General features: G+C 41.7%; 1 protein-coding gene across 1 annotated transcript in view; it reads left to right on the top strand.

Annotated features, from left to right (window-relative positions):
- The window catches only part of LOC129702581 (E3 ubiquitin-protein ligase DZIP3-like), a 98780-nt gene that overhangs the window by 7852 nt on the left and 70804 nt on the right, over positions 1-20124 (top strand). Inside the window, exons 2-6 of the mRNA XM_055644367.1 lie at positions 3325-3370; positions 8930-8964; positions 13211-13260; positions 17072-17386; positions 19471-19776. Of these exons, the coding sequence (XP_055500342.1) occupies positions 3338-3370; positions 8930-8964; positions 13211-13260; positions 17072-17386; positions 19471-19776 (739 nt within the window). The 5' untranslated portion in view covers positions 3325-3337. The remainder of the gene's footprint in view (positions 1-3324; positions 3371-8929; positions 8965-13210; positions 13261-17071; positions 17387-19470; positions 19777-20124) is intronic.

Genomic DNA, 20124 nt, shown 5'->3' with positions numbered 1-20124 from the left:
ATCAAAGTATCCGGTGATAGTTTTACCTAACTGCATTTAGCACTGGTGTATTATCATGCAAATCAATGACAACACAAAATGAATGTGCGATCACAAGGTATTTAATGACATTGTGGATCGATGGAACACTAACGACCGAGATGCTTGCAGCCAGGCTCAATCACAAGTTGCAAAATATTTTAGGCATATCAGTGGCGAAGGGTGCATTCTCGCTACACTAGGGAGGAATGTTCTTTTATGTCTTCCCCCATTTGGCCTCATAGGACGGGTTTTGCAAAATTCAGCAAAATTCCAGCTTCCGGCTTTTTCATAGTGCCTGCCTGGGTTATTTACCCATGGTTCCCACGGATGTGGGGAATGAGCATAAAACCTTACATGGTTATTTCTGGACACAAAGATGCTGGTTCAGTTGTCATGTTGAAACCATCCTCTGCATGATAAAAGATAAGAAGGATTTGATTAAAAACATGTACTTCAACACGACAAAATGAAATGAGGAGCGGATACTTAGAAAGAAAAGCGAAATCTCTACCGAAATGGAAAATATCTCGGAGATTGAGCGTCTGGATTGGGCGTGGCAATGAATCAAAGGAAGAAATGCAGCCGGCAGCCGTACATGCAAATGAATCCATTCCGATTGGACATCTGCGAGCATCGGCCATTCCGATTGGACATCTGCGAGTATCGGGCACGAATCGAAAGGCAGGAAGGGATCCGTACTGCAGGCAGACGGACGGATTTGAGTTTTATATATATATAGATAACATTAAGTTAATATTCCATTTACTGCGCCTGAAGTACCTCCTCATCATTTGGCTGCGGGGAACATAAACCACTCTCTCCGGTCTCACCCTCTGACATCTAGATTATGAAGGGTATCGTCAATTTAAAACCTCCCAGGTCTAGGGACGCAGAGATATGGGTTGTTAACATTGTGCTACGTCACTTTGCCGATGGGCACCAGCAACATCCCTGTCCTTGGTCAAACTCACTTACTAGTGGTTATGCCATGGTGCTGAGTACAGCGCTACGGGTCCAGTCATTGCTACACTGGATAGGATGATCATATCTGCGGGCTATAATAACATGGTTTGTTTATGATTAGTCAAGCAGAGTAGACAGGGACATTAGACTAAACTAGATGTTGCATATCCCATGGACCTTGGGTTGCGTGTAATCACGCATCTACACCAGTATGTCAAGGTTCCTAAGAGCCTTATAGACTGTGACTAACAATATTGTTTGTTACATAAACCTCGTTAGAAGGAATCACTACAAACCTTCTCCAGAGGATTAAAATGTGTCTGGCATATACAGGAGTGAACATTGACATTTTGAGTCTCACTCCACCAGGACCACATCCTAGCGGCTACAGGATGGTCAAACTATTGATCTGTCCAAATATTCAGAACAAAGCTAGATCGGGGGTATTTGCCAACTCTATGTTAGGCATGTTTCCTCCCGGTTGAGGGAGGTTACTATTATCACAATTGTTCATTAATAGCATCAACATGTCTATATCAATGTCATGTCTGAATGCAATATTAATGTTCACTCATCATTGGCCTACTGATGCAATGTATGATGCCTGGACTCGTTTCCACGGCATGAAATCACAGAGCTTTAAAATCTTCACGTAGTCACTCACGTGACTCCGAAGTAAAATAGTAAGATTAAACGAGAACTTACCAGTTTGAAGTTTGATCTTTATTTTATGAAGAGTAACGTTGAGGGATTACATGCCCTCCTCGCCCACCCTCTATCATAAAGGTCAATTGGTATTATGGTTCTCTTATCTTACTATGTTCAGTTCAATAACTTGTCTGTGATTTTACACCGCTGCTTTGAAGATTGACACGCATGTGTACTGGCGGGGTCTTCACGTAATCCCTCAACGTTACTCCTCATAAAATAAAGATCAAACTTCAAACTGGTAAGTTCTCGTTTAATCTTACTATTTATTTTCACATTTCACAATATACAGAAATTCCTCCCTGTGCCTCATGCAGAACATTTCCCCAAATAGGAGGTAGACACAAAATGCTGGAGTAACTCAGTGGGTGAGGCAGCATCTGGAGAGAAGGAATGGACGACGTTTCGGGTCGAGACCCTTCTTCAGACTGATCACAAATTTCCCCAAATAAGTCTTGATGGGATCAGGAAAGGGCAATCTGCATAATTGGACAAGTTTCTGACAGGCTAAGGTTTTATTTAGAAGCAATCAGGTTTCTTTTCAAACTTAAATAATGTTTATGCCACCTGAATTCAAATCGGAGCATCTTTTGAGCTTTATACTGCCATCATTTATGTAGATCCTAACTCACCTGAACTTTGCAATCTCACCATGCTTCATATTACTTGAAGTTAGAGAAGTCAATATTTATACTGCTGGGGTGTAACTGCCCAAGCAAAATATGAGGTGTTGTTCCTCCAATTTGCTCTTGCCCAAAAGTAACCCTTGCTCTCCATCCCCTTCCCCCCTTCCCAGTTCTCTAACCAGTCTGACTGTTCTCGATTATATTTTATCTCTGTTTGCTTTGTTGTTACATTTGCCTAGCTAACAATGATCTATTCTACATTTTCTTTGATCTCTATCCCCTTTGTCTCGTTTTCACACCTTACCCTTCCTTATCTCTGTATTTCACCTTACCCTTCCTTACCTCCTTACCTCAGTCTGAAAAAGGGTCTCGACCCGGAATGTCACCCAGCCCTTCTATCCAGAGGTGCTGCCTGTCCCGCTGAGTTACCCCAGCATTACCCCATATCTCACATTTTTCTGGTTTGATGAAGGGTCATTTACATGAGATGCTGGCTGTATTTCTGTCCCCATAAAGGCTGCCTAACCTTACTGTTTCAGACATTCTCTGCCGCACATCATGTTTTATTAGTACTGTCCACAATGACCTAGAAATGACAATCTAAATATTCTTTAGTGGTAGCTTTGCATGAGCGATATGAATTCAGATTTAGTGCTTGCAACAATGGAAATGTTTTGGAATTTGAATATGCATGAAGACAGCTATAAACATTATTTACTTATGCATTATGAATTACTTACTTGGCTTAGTTATGGACTGAAGGGGAAAGGTTAGTTAAAATGAATAAAATACTTTTTGTTTGGCAGAAAGGTCCCAACCTATCCATTGCCTATCCATTCCCTTTAGATACAGCGTAATCCATGCCCAACACTTTGTGTTTTGCTCAAGGTTTTAATATCTGCAGTTCCCTGTGTCTTCAAAATGCCTTTTTGTGATTGTCTAATTCTCTCAGCCATTTGCTATTTTTCATATTTGCTGATTGTTAATATCTAATCATGTTTCTCAGGGTCATCAGTAGGATGGATGAAAAGAAAAAGTCAGAAAAATCTTCGGTAAGTTCATTTTTAAGTATACCGTACACAAGTGTTATGGATGAATGTGACGAGCATGTACAAATTTTGTGTAGTATATTTTAGCAATTAGTTTAATTTAGTTTAGAGATACTGCGCTGAAACAGGCCCTTTGGCCCACCGTGTCCGCACCGACCAATGATCCCCACACATTAACACTATCCTATACACACAAGGGACAATTTGCACTTATACCAAGTCAATTAACCCACTAACCTTTATGTCTTTGGAGTGTGGGAGGAAATTGAAGATCTCGGAGAAAACCCACGTGGTCACTGGGAGCACGTACAAACTCCGTACAGACAAGCACCTGGAGCCTGGATCTCTGGCGCTGCAAGGCAGCAACTCTACCGCTGCACCTCCCTGCCGCCCAATTGTGCTGATTCCAGACATGAGAACACAAATTTTGGAATAATTTCTCAACACATAGATGAGAATGACGAGCACTTGATACATAAAAATTGAAACAGTGTTGATGCATTTAAGTGGAGGCCTGATGTAACCTTGAGAAGGAAGGGCATGGAGAGATGTGTAGACGGTGCGATGTATTATTTGGAGAGTGTGGAGTGTTAATACAGGAATAGAGAAGCGGATTTGAGTGGCTTGGTTTTGTGCAATAGATTACTTGCAGACACAAGGAAATGTATGCTTGGATGTTGCATTAATTGGATGTTGCCAAAGGTTTTAGTACTGCAAAACAGGTCTGATAATTGTTCATTTTTACAGTTAATTTTTAAGGAAGACTTTTTTTTGTGTGTGATACTCCAACCCATATTCTGACAGAGGTTCCTTTTGGTGTAACTCCACTGTTAGACTGATGTCCTATTCCTTTTAGAGTTAATGCTTACACTTCTTATATTTATTTGTTTCGATTTAACCTCATCATTTCACATTGATGCTCATTCCTTGTAGCATTAGCTCCATGCCATGTGTAGAGTAATGGTTTATGTTGGTATTAACATCAACCCTTTCTCCAGTTGCTACTCCATCTATTCATCTCTCTGATTCTAGTCCCTTGCATTTGGCATATTTTAATAATTTAACCGTTGTTGGCTATGATTTCAGCTGCACCGACCTTGATACTGAGATACCTGCTCCTCCACCACCCACCCTAGTGCTCTGCCTCTATTTTTGTTTTGAGGCACCCCTAAAAACCTGCCTCATCTGTTAGAATTTGTGTTTAATGCAGTGATTCAACCATACCATTATCAAACAAAACTTAACTAAAGTGGCTCAAGATCTTTTATCAAGGGATCATAAATAAAATAATCATTTTTGCCCTTTACCTATTTGTATCTCTTTCAAATGAGATTAGTTAAATATGTCAGCAACTTTGGCACTCCGTTCCATCGGAATTGGAAAATTCAGGGTAAATAAATTGTTCTAACGTCAGTTTAATTTTGAAACCATTAAACTGCACTTGATCTTAAATGGTTGGAGATTTGAATTATATTGAATAGGTTTGCCTATATATAGTCCTGAAAGCTTTGTCAGAATATTCAGAGCCTTTGCAGACAGGAATTTGTCATTTCTATTACTTATTATGTGACAAAAAGGTTCCTAACCTCTAATCATCCTTAGTTCTGTATGACCTTATTCTTTTTTTTCCAACAGGAAATATTTTCCTCATTAAAAAGTCTATCAAAAGTTTTTTAATTGTTTTTTTTTCAAATCTTTTTTAATTAAGCTTTGTATGTTAGTTTTAACTTTGATATCATGTAATAAGCACTGTTAAGATAATGCTTAAAGAACTGATTTACTACCAATTACCTCTTGAGCTTTTGACGGTCAAATGTACAGAACAGCATAGCATAAGAAAAGGCCCTTCGGCCCTTCGGCCCACAATGTCTGTGCCGTACATGATGCCAAGATCAACTCTTATCTGCCTGCACATAATCCATTCACCTCCATTCCTTGCATATTCATATGCCTATCCAAATGTTTTATTAAATGTCACTATCGTATCTGCCTCAACCACCACCCCCAGCAGCACGTTCCAGGCACTCGCCATCCTCTGTGTAAAATAAACACATCTCCTTTAAACTTTGCTTCTCTCACCTTAAAGCTACTCTAGTATTTAATGTTTCCATCCTGGGGGAAAAGGTTCTGATTGTCTACCATCTCGGTGCCTCTCATAATTTTACAACTTCTATCAGGTCTCCATGCAACCTCTATTGTTCTAGAGAAAACAATTCATGTCTGCAAATCTCACTCTGTAGCTAATACCCCCTAAAACAGGCATCATTATGGTGAACCTACTCTGCACCCTATTCAAAGCTTGTGTAAAATAAACACACCTCTCCTTGGGACCAAACTTGTGCTTCTCGGATTTCTCACCTTAGGTAAGCTACTCTAGTATTTAACCCCTGGCTGCGTGGCGCTCCAAATCCAGCGCCGCCCGCGGGTCGGACGTCCCAGCTCCGGGAATGTCGGGAGTCGGCGGCGTCACACAGCGCTGGGAATGAGCGGGCAATGCCTTACCTCCTGGGGAAAAAAGGTTCTGATTGTCTACCATCTCGGTGCCTCTCATAATTTTACAACTTCTATCAAGTCTCCATGCAACCTCTGTTGTTCTAGAGAAAACAACTTCATGTCTGCAAATCCAAATCACTGTGACGCTCCGCGATGCTGTGTCGGCGGCCACAGCCCCTGCCGCAAACCGGTAAGGCATCCCGCTGGTTTCCCAGGTGCAACACCGCCCTCCCGACATTTTGCTCGTCAGGCCGCGGGCCCTATTTTCGCAGCCAGGGGTAAGCGGGGTTGAGCTAAACCGGCGCCGCAGCCCCACCGGCCACAGCGCTGCGGAGCTTACTGCACGTAGTACTCCGAAATGGGGACTAAGAATTAAAGTTTACCCCTTCACCCCCCCGATAAAAGCCCTGCAAATCATGACTAACTTAGCTGATTTTTGTACAGGGAGGAGGCATGCCCCAGACCGATGGGAAAGCAAAAGCATACTATATGTTTTCCTTCTTTACCACACCTGTCTCCAAATGCGGTCTACGCCACTTTCTGGGATTTGTGGACTTGGTCCGCAATATGCCCACCACTCTATGTGTGACCATATCTGGGAATGCCGCAATATCCAGATATCATGCCATCATGCCATAATTGTAAATTTTCCCCTTACATTTTACCACCCAAAGTGCAACACCTCCCACTCAATTGGATTAAATTCCATTGCCATTTTTCCGCCCATTTCTGTAGCTGATCTTTACCCCCACTGACTATCTTGACAGCCTTCCTCACAGTCTGCGACCCCAACAATTTTGGTGTCATCTGCAAACTGTCTAACTACCCCATCTACATTTATGTCTCAGTCATTTTGATATATCACAAACAGCAGAGATCCCAGCGCAGATCCATGTGGAACTCCACTGGTCACAGACCTCCAGCCTAAATATTGTCCTTCCATCACAAGACCGTTCCAAATCCAGATGACCAAACCACTGTTAATCCTGTGCATCTTAATCTTCTAGATCAACCTATCATGGGAAATGTTATCAAATGCCTTAGTCAAATTCATGTAGACAACATCCACTGTCCTACCCTCATTGATCACATTTGTCACCTCCTCAAAATACTCAAATCAAGTTAGTGAGACACAACCTGTCGTGTACAAAGCTATGATGACTATCCCTATTTAACCCATTATTTTTCAAATGGGAGTAAATCCTTTCCTGAACAATCTTCTCCAATAGCTTCCCTACCACTGATGTGAGGATCATTGGGCTGTAATTCCCTGGATTTCCTCTAGTACTCTTCTTAAATAAAGAAACAACATTAGCTACACTCTAGTGTGTAAGAAAAAACTGCAGATGCTGGTAAAATCAAAGGTAGACACAAAATGCTAGAGTAACTCAGCGGCTCAGTCAGCATCTCTAGAGAGAAGGATTGGGTGACCTTTCAGATCGAGACCTTTCTTCAGAAGGGTCTCGACCCAAAACGTCGCCCATTCCTTATCTCCAGAGATGCTGCCTGACCCGCTGAGTTATTCCAGCAATTTGTGTCTAGCTACGCTGTAGTCCTCCGCGACCTCACCTGTAGCTAGAGAAGATGCAATGATCTTTGGTCAAGGCTCCCGCAATCTCCTCTCTTGCCTCTCTCAATAACCGGGATAGGTCCCATCGGGCTCTGGGGATTTATCCATCAATGCTCTTCAAGAGCCCCAACACCTCCTTAATCTCAAACTGCCCTTGCATATTAGTATTCTCCACATTGATCTCACCGTCTTCCATTTTCTTCTCCTTGGTGAAAATAGATGCATAATGATTGTTTACTCCTTTGCATCACCTACATCACCCGACTCCAAGAACATTCTTCCTATATTTAGTTCATCATGTTGGATAAATTAAGGAGGCTAAAACTGGACAAATCCCAAATAGGTGGCTGCAGTAATAAAGGATGCATCAGTATTGATCTTTTCTAGTTTCTGGAACTGTTCAGTAGATTAAAACATGACATGCTATTTTTAAAGAAAGTAAGAAGAGAAAAGAGCAGTCGTCTTGACAGCTCTTGTCAGTAAAATACATCTTACAGGTCACAGTGAAAGGGCATTTAGAAAATCATGAGATTAGGCTGAGTGCAGGAAAAATTGTGTTTTGCAAACTCAATGAAGCTGGGAATGTAACCAGCAGGGGAATATATAATAACCACGGGGTGTATAGCTGGGTTTTCATACCTTATTTGATAAGGTATCACACAAAAGGATTCATGAAGTTAGACATAACATTAACATGAGGCAGCATGGGAGTAATGGATAATTTTTTGGTTCATAGGCCTTCATGTGAACCACAGGGACCCTTGCCTATTCAAAGTTCATATTTGTGCCATAGATGCAATGTTATTGATTTTATGTGAGAAAGTGAACTGTGGGAAAGAGGTGAAACAGCTGTGAAGGGATGGAGTCGGATTAAGTAAATGACCAAGCTAGTGGTAGAGTATAATGTGGGAAAATATGAGATCATGCACATCATGGTTGAATGTGCTTGTGTAGAATAGCACAAAACTATATTTTAAACAGTGAAAACTAACGGATGTTTGTGCACAAAAAGTTAATGATATCAGCAGACCTGTAAATCTTTGACGTTATCATAGAGGGGCATGAATGCTCAATCAAGTTTCAAATGATAAAATACTGACATAAAGAGGATTAAAGGATATGGAATAAGGCAGGAGAGTCTTAGAGGCATGGGATCAACCTCAATGCCAAATGACAAAACACATGTGGGTGCCCTTTGGCCTACTCCTTTCTGTTTTTGTTTTTTTGTTAGAAATCATTATTGCAGAGTTGTATCTGCAAGCAAGACTGTCATTGTATGTGTATCACACCATGCATGTGCACATGACAATAAACTTGACTTGTATCGCTCCTCGATACATCGTGAGAGGGAAACATCTTCCATTCTGCTAGTTCTGGAAACATAGATGAAGCATTATGTATGGCAAAGTTGTTTTGAAAACTTTTTGAGCTCAGCTCAAATATATTCATTAAATTAGACGATATATTGCTGTCTAATCACAATGTTGTCTTTGCTTCAGATTGATTCTCGTACAAGCAGTTCAACTGATGTAAGGTAAGATATGCATTCACAAAAAATAAAGAGTTGCCGTTCTAGTGGTGGGAGTGAAAGGAATGTGGTTGTAGTGAGGGGGGATTGGATACTTCCGCTGCAGCCAGGAGAAAGAGGCTAGAGACTGACAGGGTGAGGAATCTCTTCCTTCCTGGAGAGTAAATCCAAAGAGGAGGATGTTATGGTCCACGGTGCAAATCTACGACATTCGTGAGACGAAGGAAGAGATTTGACTGAGTGAAGGAGCTGAAGAAAACATAGCTCAAGCGTTGTGTAAGAAGGAACGACAGATGCTGGTTTAAACCAAAGAAAGACACCAAAGGTTGGAGTAATTCAGTGGGTCAGACAGTATTTCTGGAGAAAGGAATAGGTGACGTTTCGGGTTGAGACCCTTCTTCAGACTGCTTTGACTGCACTGATTGGAATGTTTTTAGGGAAGCAGCCACAAGCCTCGATGAGTATACAGACACTGACATCATATGTCAGCTTTTGTGAGGGCAGTTGCATTCCCACTAGGACCCGGATCTGGCTCAACAACGACAAGCCCTGGTTTACAGACAGCTCCGCCAGTCTAAAGATGAAGCCTAAAGATTAGGAACGGGGATGCAGACCTCTACAGGCAGGCCAAGTACAAGCTGAGAAGAGGAATCAGAGCTGCCAAGGAAAGGTACTCTGAGAAGTTGAGAAGCAAGTTCTCAGCTAGTGACTCTTCTTCAGTTTGGAATGGCTTGCAAGAAATCACCAGCTACGAGGAAAACCCCCCGCTCCTTGGACAATCGTCAGCTGACCAACGACCTGAACGAGATCCACTGCAGGTTCGATAAACAGAAACATAACCCTGGTACCCCCTCTCCCACCCCCCTCCCCAATCACCACTTCGGACCTACTCACAGCCTGTCTCCAGTTTGCAAAGACTGGACCCTTCCCCATCCACTCCTCCCCAATTACCACTTCACACCTACTTACAGCCTCACTCCAGTCTGCAAAGACTGGGCCCTCATCCACTACCCACCCCCTCCTTGCTGCCCAACATCAATCTGGCCACTTCTCCATCACCAACAATAGAAATTGAGGAGACGATATTAAGAAGACAGAAAAAGCAGAAATCTCCAGGACCGGACAATGTTTCCCCCTCTACTCTCAAGCTGTATGCTGAACAACAGGCACTGGTCTACACAGACATTTTCAACCAGTCCCTGCAAACCTGCACTGACCCTGCCTGCTTCAAAGTCTCCACTATTGTCCCTGTGCCCAAAAAGATAAGTGTAATGTCTGTGTATAACCCTGTTGTGGCTAGCACAATGAATACATGTCCGACACCGACCACATCTTGTAAGAAGCATTTATTTCCAACAACTAACAGAAACTTCTAGAAGGTCACCTGACCTCAGTCACGAGGCACTGGCCGACTCGCCAGCTTCTACTCCTGACCTCAAGGGGCGCTGGCATTGACATTACATTTACATTACAATAAGGATTACTGGTCTTAATGACTACAGGCCTGTCGAACTGACCTCTGTGCTGGCCCAGCTGAAAAATATCACAAACCCCCTGCTAGCCCCACTGCAGCTTGCATACTGGGCCAATAAATCAGTGGATGACGCAGTCAACCTAGGCCTGTACTTCATCCTCCAGCACCTAGACCGCCAGGGGACCTATGCAAGGATTTTGTTTGTGGATTTTAGCTCTGCATTCAACAAAGCTACTACACTCTCAAACTCTCCCAGTTGACGGTGCTTGAACCCCTCTGTCAATGGATCACCAACTTCCTGACAGACAGGAAGCAGCATGTGAGGCTGGGAAAGCACATCTCGGACCCGCAGACCCTCAGCATAGGAGCACCGCAAAGCTGTTTACTCTCCCCTATCCTTATTCTCTCCACACCATCGACTGCACCTCCACAGACTCCTCTGTCAAGCTTCTCAAGTTTGCGAATGACACAACCATGCTTGGCCTAATCCAGGATGGGGAGAAATCTGCCTTCAGACACGAAGTGACACAGCTGGCATCTTGGTGCCTTTGTAGCAACCTGGAGCTCAATGCTCTTAAGACAGTGGAATTGATTGTAGACTTTAGGAGAGCTCCCCCGCCCCCCCCCCCCCCCCCCCCCCCATTCACCATCAACAACACCACAGTCACATCTGTGGAATCATTTAAGTTCTTTGGAACCATCATCTCCATGGACCTTAAATGGGAGGCCACCAACGACTCCACAGTCAAAAAGGCCCAACATGTACAAAGGATGTACTTCCTGCGGCAGCTGAGGAAACACAATCTCCCAGAGGCAACGATGGTCCAATTCTATACTGCCATCGTAGAGTCTATCCCCACCTTCTCCATCATGGTCTGGTTTGACTCAGCCACCAAGCATGATATCCGAAGGCTGCAGCGAATCGTTCGATCAGTTGAGAAGGTTATTGGCTGCAACCCTACCCCCATTGCTGTCCTGTACACTGCCAGGGCCAGGAAGCGAGCGGGTAAGATAATTTCTGACCACTCTCACCCTGGCCACATACTCTTTGAATCACTTCCCTCTGGTAAGCGACTCCGGACTGTCAAAGCTGCCACAGCCAGACATAAAAACAGCTTTTTGTAGCTCTACTCAATAACCCAGTCTGTAGCCTCCTTTTGCCCTCGTATTTTATTTCATTCACATGTTTAAACTATAATGTTTTATTGTTGATGTTTTAATGTTTTATTCTTAATTGTTTACTGTATGTCGTGTTGTTACTTGCAAGCGGAGCACCTGGGAAAATTCCTTGTATGTGTACATACTTGACCAATAAACTTATTCATTCCTTTCCCGTCTTCCATCTGCTCACTACTCTCCTCCCTACTCCGACTTACCCCCTTTTTTCTTGTTTGTGGGAGAGAAATTTGTCATTACTTCGGGAGTGCAAAGCTTTGACTTGAAAGATTAATATTTGTTCCCCATCCGCACAGATGCATTGGTACTGCTGTGTTTCTCCAGCTGATTGTTTATCGCTGAATATATTTCACTTTGGAAAATATATAAAATTGGGTGGGTAATGAATGGTGAGGAGGATGCAAAGAGGCTTCAATTTAACTTTGACAGATTCAACAAGCGAGCACAAATTTGTTATATTGTGTGTAATATGGTGAGTGTGAATTTATCCACTTCAACAGGGAAAGGAGAAAGGTAATACATTATTTACATGCTGTTAGTGTGGAATATGGTGGTCTAATGGAGACTTAAGTGTTCTTGTACATCAGTCACTGAAAGCAAACCTGCAGATGCAGCAAATACTGTAGTTAAGAAGGCAAATGAAATGTTGGCCTTCATGGCAAGATTTTTTTGTGTACAGGAGCAAGGATATCTTTCCAAAAGGGAAATGATCACTATTATAGTTCTAGTGAATGGTCAAAATAGGTATTTAGAATCATTCTTGGGACTGAATTAAATTTGAAATAATGCACGTTATTTAAAACATCTGAGTAAGTGTACTATATACAATGATGATAGAAATATAATCAGAAATGAATCAAAAATGAATTTTATATACTAATAGCTACAGATCCAATTATAAAAGTATTTGCTTTAATTTGTGTTTAAATACTTACAAAAACAAAGATGGACTATGTAAATGGACTATGTAAATTCATCAAATAGCTTATGACTGGGTGTTAACAGTATTGACCTTTGCTATTTTTATTCCATTTACGTCCGTATTTTGTGAATTCTGCAATGTAATTTCCAATCCCAGCATGATAGTCAAGAAGATTAAAGTCTGTCAATAATTAAATATGAATGGAATCCAAGTATCAGTATTGGTCTTGTGAAATCACTAGACTATTTTTAAAAAATTGTTTGCTGATATTCTATAGGATAGAAAATCTGCTATGTTTCACTGTTACTCCAAACCCACAGTAATAAGGTTGACATTTAACTTCTATTATGGTATTAATCCATTTGGATATAGCAAAATGCTAGACTCCAGCTGTTCATGGAGGCTAATCACCTTCTTGAGACAACTAGTAACGAGCAATAGACACGAGCCTGGCTGACAACGCCTTTATCCCATTAATTAATTCTAAAAAGCTGGTTGGAAAATGTTGATTTAAGCAGCACCAGGGTCTCAGAAGAAAGTAATTCATATTTTCCATGGAACTTCAACAAATAAAGTCAATGAGTTAATAGTCAATGAGATGAAATGAGAAGGTCAGAGATTCAGTCTCTGCTGAGTTAGTTGAGAAATTAAATGAAAATTTTCTCCCATATCTTTCCTAGAACAAAGCAAGCACCTGATGCAAACAGAGAGGCTTACCAACCAAGGAGAGGTAATAAATCTTTATCATGTTGTGTTTCCGTGAGATTTTTGTTTTAACTAAACCATATTTCAGTTTGACAATATTAGGCATTTATCCATTATTTGTTAATGTTATATGTTTATGTTTATATATGTTATTCATTATATGTTAGATGATCATTCCAACTGCAAGGTAATGATGGGATGATTTTATTTTGAAATTATGTCCCCTACCAAGTTCTAGTTTCCCCCAAGAGGGGGGAAATATTCTAAGTATATCCGTCCTTAAGCACCCTTGGAATTTCTCAGCTAAGAATCCACAATCTCATTTATGAACAAGGGGATCAAAATTTATTCCAACAGTGCCCTGATTTAAATGTAACTTGTGATACACGGATGATGTAGCCCGATGAAGGGTTCCGAACAGAAACCTTGTCTGTTGCTCACAGTTGCTGCCTGACCCGCTGAGTTTCTCCAGCACTTTGTTTTAGCTTATGATTCCAGCATCTACAGTTTCTTGCGTCTCAATTATAAATGGTCGTGAACTACTAAATAGCTGCAGAAGGAGGTGGCGGCTCCATGAATATCCCCATCCCCAATCGTGGCACAGCTTAGCATGAGTGCCAAGGATAAGTCTGACACATCCATCTGCAACCAAATCCGGAGCAAGTCTTTGATCCATCTCAGCTTTTTCCTTCAGTCTCTGACATAATAGAATCTGGTCTCTGGCCAATTTATATCACTCCATGTGATGTCAAGAAACATTTGACAGTAATGGTTATAGGACAATAAAGCATTCTTCTGATGATGTAAAAATCTGGAGAATTATTTGTGGCCAAGCATTTTCACTGTAGTTACCATATTGTCACTTAGCAGACAGATGCGGAAAATTGCCCAGGTATATCCTGTTCACAAAAAGCAAGACAAAACCATCCACTGTCAATCAATAGCAAAGTGACAGAAGCTGTAATCAACAGTAATAAGAAGATGCTCTTACCAATACTCTTCTCATCAGTCCTCAGTTTGGATTTTGCAAGGACCACTCACTCATCCACAGACCTCAATGTCATGGTAACTAATGTCATGGTAACAGATTATGTGATGGCTGTTGCCGCTTTGAAGAAGCATTATGTGGTGCAAACAAATGCTACATTTCAATGACATGTATTTTGGCAGACGACACAGAGAGAGGGGGAAAGCATTGCTCTGTTTGTCACAAGATTGCATCAAGTTTCTGAGGACTGTAACTATGGCGTTGAATTGGAGAAACAAATCAGGGTTCTGGTTGTACATAGTTGCAAATCAAATGGCTTGAGTCGCAAATTCTTGGAGAAAGGTGACACACTAATCTTAGTAGAAACACTGACAATTGTCTGTTCATTTGAAGCCGTGGAAACCCAGTTTCAGACCATGAAATTGGATGGATGAAGCCTAGGCACTAGGGATCCTTGTACAGAAGCATGTGGGACAATTGAGAGTCATAGTGTAGGCAAGCAGGTCATTGACGGAAGATACTCCTAGGCAAAAAATGAGGCTTTGGCTTTGGTGTGACCATGTGAACACATTCGTATGGCATCGAGTTTGAGTTGTGGACAGATCACAAACCGATGGAGCCAATCTACTCCCCTCGATCCAAATCGTGTGCCCGGATTAAAAGATGGATGCTTAGACTCCCAACAGTACAAATCCAAAGTGGTCCACATTGCTGGAAAGCACAATCCACTTTGCTAGAATATAGCTGACTCATTATCCAGAAGCCGCAAGGGTCTACAATGGAGACATAAGCAGAAGGCAAAGATTGGAAGGAGATGCTCCTTTCATATGTTTCAGCATGTAGAGCTACACCACAACAGGGAAGAGTCCGGCAGAATTCTTGTTTTGCAGGAAAATCCAGACGAAGATACCATGGGTTAGTGACATAGTAAATGACCAAGAAGTGAGAGATCATGATACAGAAAAGAAATGTGAATCAGAGCTCTATGTAGACAGGAGATGAGGTGCTGAACCATCAGATAATATGCCAGGAGGTGGTAGTGAGGGGAGAAACTCCAAGCAAAATGGACACACCCTTTTTTTCACAACCATTCACAGTGGCGTCCAGACAAGTAAATAAGGTGACAGTCTAGTCGCCAGAAGGAGTCAAATATGATAGAAACGCATTGTATGTGGAAAAAGTATCACTCTTGTGATAGTCCAGGAGCACTGCAGATTGAAATTGAGACTGTGGGGATCAGACTCAAGACTACCAAATTGAGGAGCTAAGAATACACGAGTCTGAAGAGGAGACTCTACAAAGCCAGAATTGAGATAATGAACTGATGGAACAGGACATGACATATCATAATCCAGTGCATACAGAACCAGTGGCCAGACCAAAACGTCATATCCAAGAGATATGAGGACTATAAATGTGTTGACATGTGAAAATGACGTGTTATCATTGTAACAAATGCCATATCCTGTATAGGTGTTGGAATGTTCCGTTTATAATATGATGATGATGCGGAAACCCTTTTAGTTTGATAAGGGAGGGATGTCATGGTAACTGGTCATGTTTAAATGTTTCACATGTTACTATGAGTCGGAAAGGTTAGAGGATACATGTTGCCGGCTTGTAAAGAAATGGTGGAATGAAACTGTGTGTGATCAGTGTCCTTGGAGTGTGTTTATTATATTCTGATCAAGGCAAGGATCTGACATGGGCAATGAGGATGAAATTTGCTCCAAACATGGACAAATGTAGCTCAAATCCATAGGTGTACTGAGATTGTCATGCAGTGTCTGAAGCCAGTGATAATTGAAGGAAACGTTCTGATATGTCGTACAGTGATAAATGGTTATGGTTGGAAATTGGTAACCTCACCGTAAGACATTAAGTCAGGTGTTCCCCAGGGCATTGTCTGAGAGCCAAACATCTTTTGATGATGTTCTTTCAATTATAAAGGTCAGCAGTGCGAAAGTTTATTGATGATCTCAAAATGAAGCAGTCTTTGCCTCAAGAAAGCATGATCTGGACAATGTTCAGGCATGAGAAGCATCAAATCACATTTGTTTTACACAAGTACCTAGCAATGACCATCATCAACAAGAGGTAGACAAAAACCCTGGAGAAACTCAGCGGGTGAGGCAGCATCAATGGAGCGAAGGAATAGGTGACGTTTTGGGTCGAGACCCTTCTTCATCAACAAGAGAATCTCTCCAACTCCCACAATTATGAAGAAGCTCAATACCTTCCAGGACAAAGAAGCAGGTTGATACCCATCCACCTTCCACCTTCAGAAACAGTTATACCCCTTACTGCTGGAAAGTAAGTGCTGGAGTGTGTATCATCCACAAGATGCATTGGCTCTTTATACCCATGATGAATCCAGATAAAGGATAAGTGCATCTGGAGCATGGGGACATCATCACCTATGAGTTCCCTTCAAATCAAGGATGACCATGTAGCCATTCCCCTGTTGTCACAGGGTCAAATGTTTGGAACTCCCTACCCAAAGTATTATGGCCGTCACTTCACCAGAAGGCTGTCAGCAGTTCTCTTGGCTCAACATGACCTTTTCCAGGCAATTGGAGATGGGCAGCATCTTGCTTAAAGTATACAAATCCTGTGATCCCATACATATTGGTCCTGATGCAAAGTCTTAGTCCAAATCGTCGACTGTGCCTTTGCCTCTGCAAATGCTGCTTGACCCACTGAGTTCGCCATCAGTTTGTTTTTTACAGTGGCTTATTGGCCACTTTATAATGCATTTTTTTCTGTTGATGTTCTGAAAATCCAATAAAATGTTAGCTATAATGATTGAAAATTGCCTTGTTATCTTTCTATGTTTGTTTCTGTGCAGTGATTTTCATAACGGAAGAGTCTAAGAAGTGTTATTTACTGCGGGAACTCACTGCAGAGAGAGCAACTATTGAAAAAGGAATGCTGGATGTTGATCGCCTTATTCTCAAACTCTTCACATCTGGGGTTTTGGACTTCATCTCTTTGAATCACATCACTAGAAATCCAGTCAGGAATGACCGGACTCGAGTTCTGCTGGATCATTTTTTACAGATTAACAACAATGGAATTTTAAGACAGTTTGTTTCCCACATGCGGGACTCGGTGATTCTAAATGAAGAAGCACTCAACTGGGCAGAGTACATGCAAGGATGCAGTGAGTATCTTTTCCATTTAATAATAAGAAGAATAAACTTTATTTCGGACTCAAGGTGCAGACAAGGGACAACATTACATAAAAATACATTGCATATGAAAAAACATCATAAAATACATACTGTTTAATTTCGACTTAATCAGTTTTATTTTTTTAAATGACCTTCAATTTTGAAAATTCATCCTGGGATTAGATTCCTTTCACCTTAATTAAACCAGATGCTTTTTTTGATGACCAGGCATTACTGTATGGCTACAGACGATCATCCAGCCGTTCCATTTGCTCCATTTAGAGGTGGTTCAGCCAGAGTAATATGCACACCCAGCCAGTGCAATGTCTGCATGTAGTCTGATCTTATCTCATCCTGTGTTTTTCAGTAGATTAACTCCAAATAGTAAATGAACCTGCACCTCACCAACGTAAATCAGGAGAGACGCAGATGTCAATGAGATGACCTAAAGTATCGTGGCTAATTGGCACACATTACGAAAGTAACAGGGGCGGAATTTCCAAAATAAATAATTGATGGGAAAATACTTTGGAACATCATGAAGATATGAAAAGTGACAATCAAATGTAAATTATTTTATAATTGACTTCAGGGAAAGCACTGCACAGTAGTTGCCTGAAATATTATCCTAATGGTGCAGATGTGACCATCTTTGCTGTGTTGTATAAAGCCATGAAATGTGCACCACAGTTTTTGTCCTCGATAAAAGGCCATATTTTCTTCTCCTTGGAGCACACTCCCTTGAAGGAAAGATTTGTTTCTCGTCAGGTGTGAATTACAGACTTTCTTGGCGCCAGTCTGCCATTTTGTATTTTCAGGCTTGGGGAAGTCAACATTTGATGCAGATTTTAATGACAAGGTTGTTTGATCACTTTGTTGAATTTTCTTTATTCATGACATTATAGGAATACTTGGGGGTAGTGGAAACCTAACACATTGCAAGAATGCAGCATCAGGAAAGAAAGCTTTCCTTAAAGATGCCATGAAATAATAGTGCCATAGGTTAATGGGCCTGTCCCATTTAGACGATTTTTCAGCGGACTGCCAGCGATTGTCAAGTTGCCGGCAGTTGCCTGAAAAACCAGTAACTAGAACGGCGACTGCCAGAGTGGAACACACGCGCGAACACACACGCACGCACACGCACACACACACAACGGACAGGAAGGTTGGCGCTGTAAAAAGACAGCTAAAGCACAGTTTGTACCTCCTTTAAGAGAGGAGGGGAGACGGAATGGAGACAACAAGAAGCCACAGATACATGGCTGTGAAGCTCGGCGGACATTTAACATTACCAGCCGGTTATCCTTGGTTTTGAAAACTACTGCTTACCTTTTTTTCCCCCAATGAGCCAATGAAATTCACCGGTCAGCACCAGCTCCAACCTACGAGAACCTCCGGGAACCTTCAACCTCCTGGCAACCCATTAGGACCTCCTGCCGACCCACCTACGGCTCGAGACTTTTCGCTATTCTCCATGGCGGCTTCATTCTAGTCGCCGCTAATTTTTCAACATGCTGAAAAATTCATGGCGACCGTAATGAATCCGCGACTAATTCCCAGAATGCGGGAACTCCTCACGACCATGAAGGCGACTCCCCGGCAACCACCCGCGAACATCTGGCTACCGCATAGTCTCCTGCAGTCGCCTAAAAAGTCGCCTAAGTGGGACAGGCCCATAAGGGTACTTTGACATTAGTTCCTACTGGTGAATTTTGAGCATTCACAGTATCCTTGACTTGTACTGCCATTGGATGTAGGGGAGAAACCAAGATGGTGTTGAAATCAGCTGCTGTTTAATCATTTCAGCATAATACATAAGCTAGAGAAAAATCTGCTTAATCTTTCAGGCAGGTTATTTGATACTTCTTCAATATGCAAATAATACTTTATATCCATGTTAAATCTCTTTGGTGGATGCAAACAATACTGATTCAGATCTGTTTCTGAGGTAAATGGCAGATATTGGGTGAATACCTTGTTGTGCTAAACATCAGGTTCTGTAAATTAGCTGCTCAATGACTATAATAACTTATTTCAATAGTTATGTGACCCTTGGTTTTATGTTGTGTAGGTGACAGCTGCTGCATGTTCTTCATTAAGAAATATGCCGATGTTTTTAAATACGTATTGGAGGAATACGGTGTGAAGACCTTTGCTGAGTACTTCCTGAAATCCGGAATGCTGACGGAATTGGAGAGCAAGGATTTATGCAAGTACAGTTATAAAGAAGGAGCCGAGCGTTTTATGCACATTCTCTTCACCAAGAAGACCATTCTGTGTGTAGCAGATATGTGGTTTACATTAGTGGAACATCAGCAGGATATTCCTTACCTAGGACCATACATCAACAGTTTCCTGAAAGCATTTGATGGACAAAGTAATTGAATTGTTTTTTGTCTAATTTTAGAGGTTTGAAGTTCCTTTGGTTGCAAAATATGATGTAATACTTCGAGCCATATATATGACAATCACAATAATACTTTATTTGCCAAGTGTGCTTTGCACCATGTACGAGGAATTTCATTTGCCAAGTCAGTCAAACAAATAAAAAGCAACGGAACACAAAACACATTTTAACATAAACATCCACCACAGTGACTCCTCCACATTCCTCTGCTGTGATCGAAGGCGAAAAAAAGTTCAAATCTCTTCCCATATGGGCCTGTCCAACTTAGGCAATTTTTCAGGCGACTGCCGGCGATTGTCAAGTTGCCGGCACTCGCCT

The sequence above is a fragment of the Leucoraja erinacea genome, chromosome 13 (assembly GCF_028641065.1).
Source record: "Leucoraja erinacea ecotype New England chromosome 13, Leri_hhj_1, whole genome shotgun sequence".
NCBI classification, from domain to species: Eukaryota; Metazoa; Chordata; class Chondrichthyes; order Rajiformes; family Rajidae; genus Leucoraja; species Leucoraja erinaceus.
This window is presented reverse-complemented; position numbering and strand designations above follow the sequence as displayed.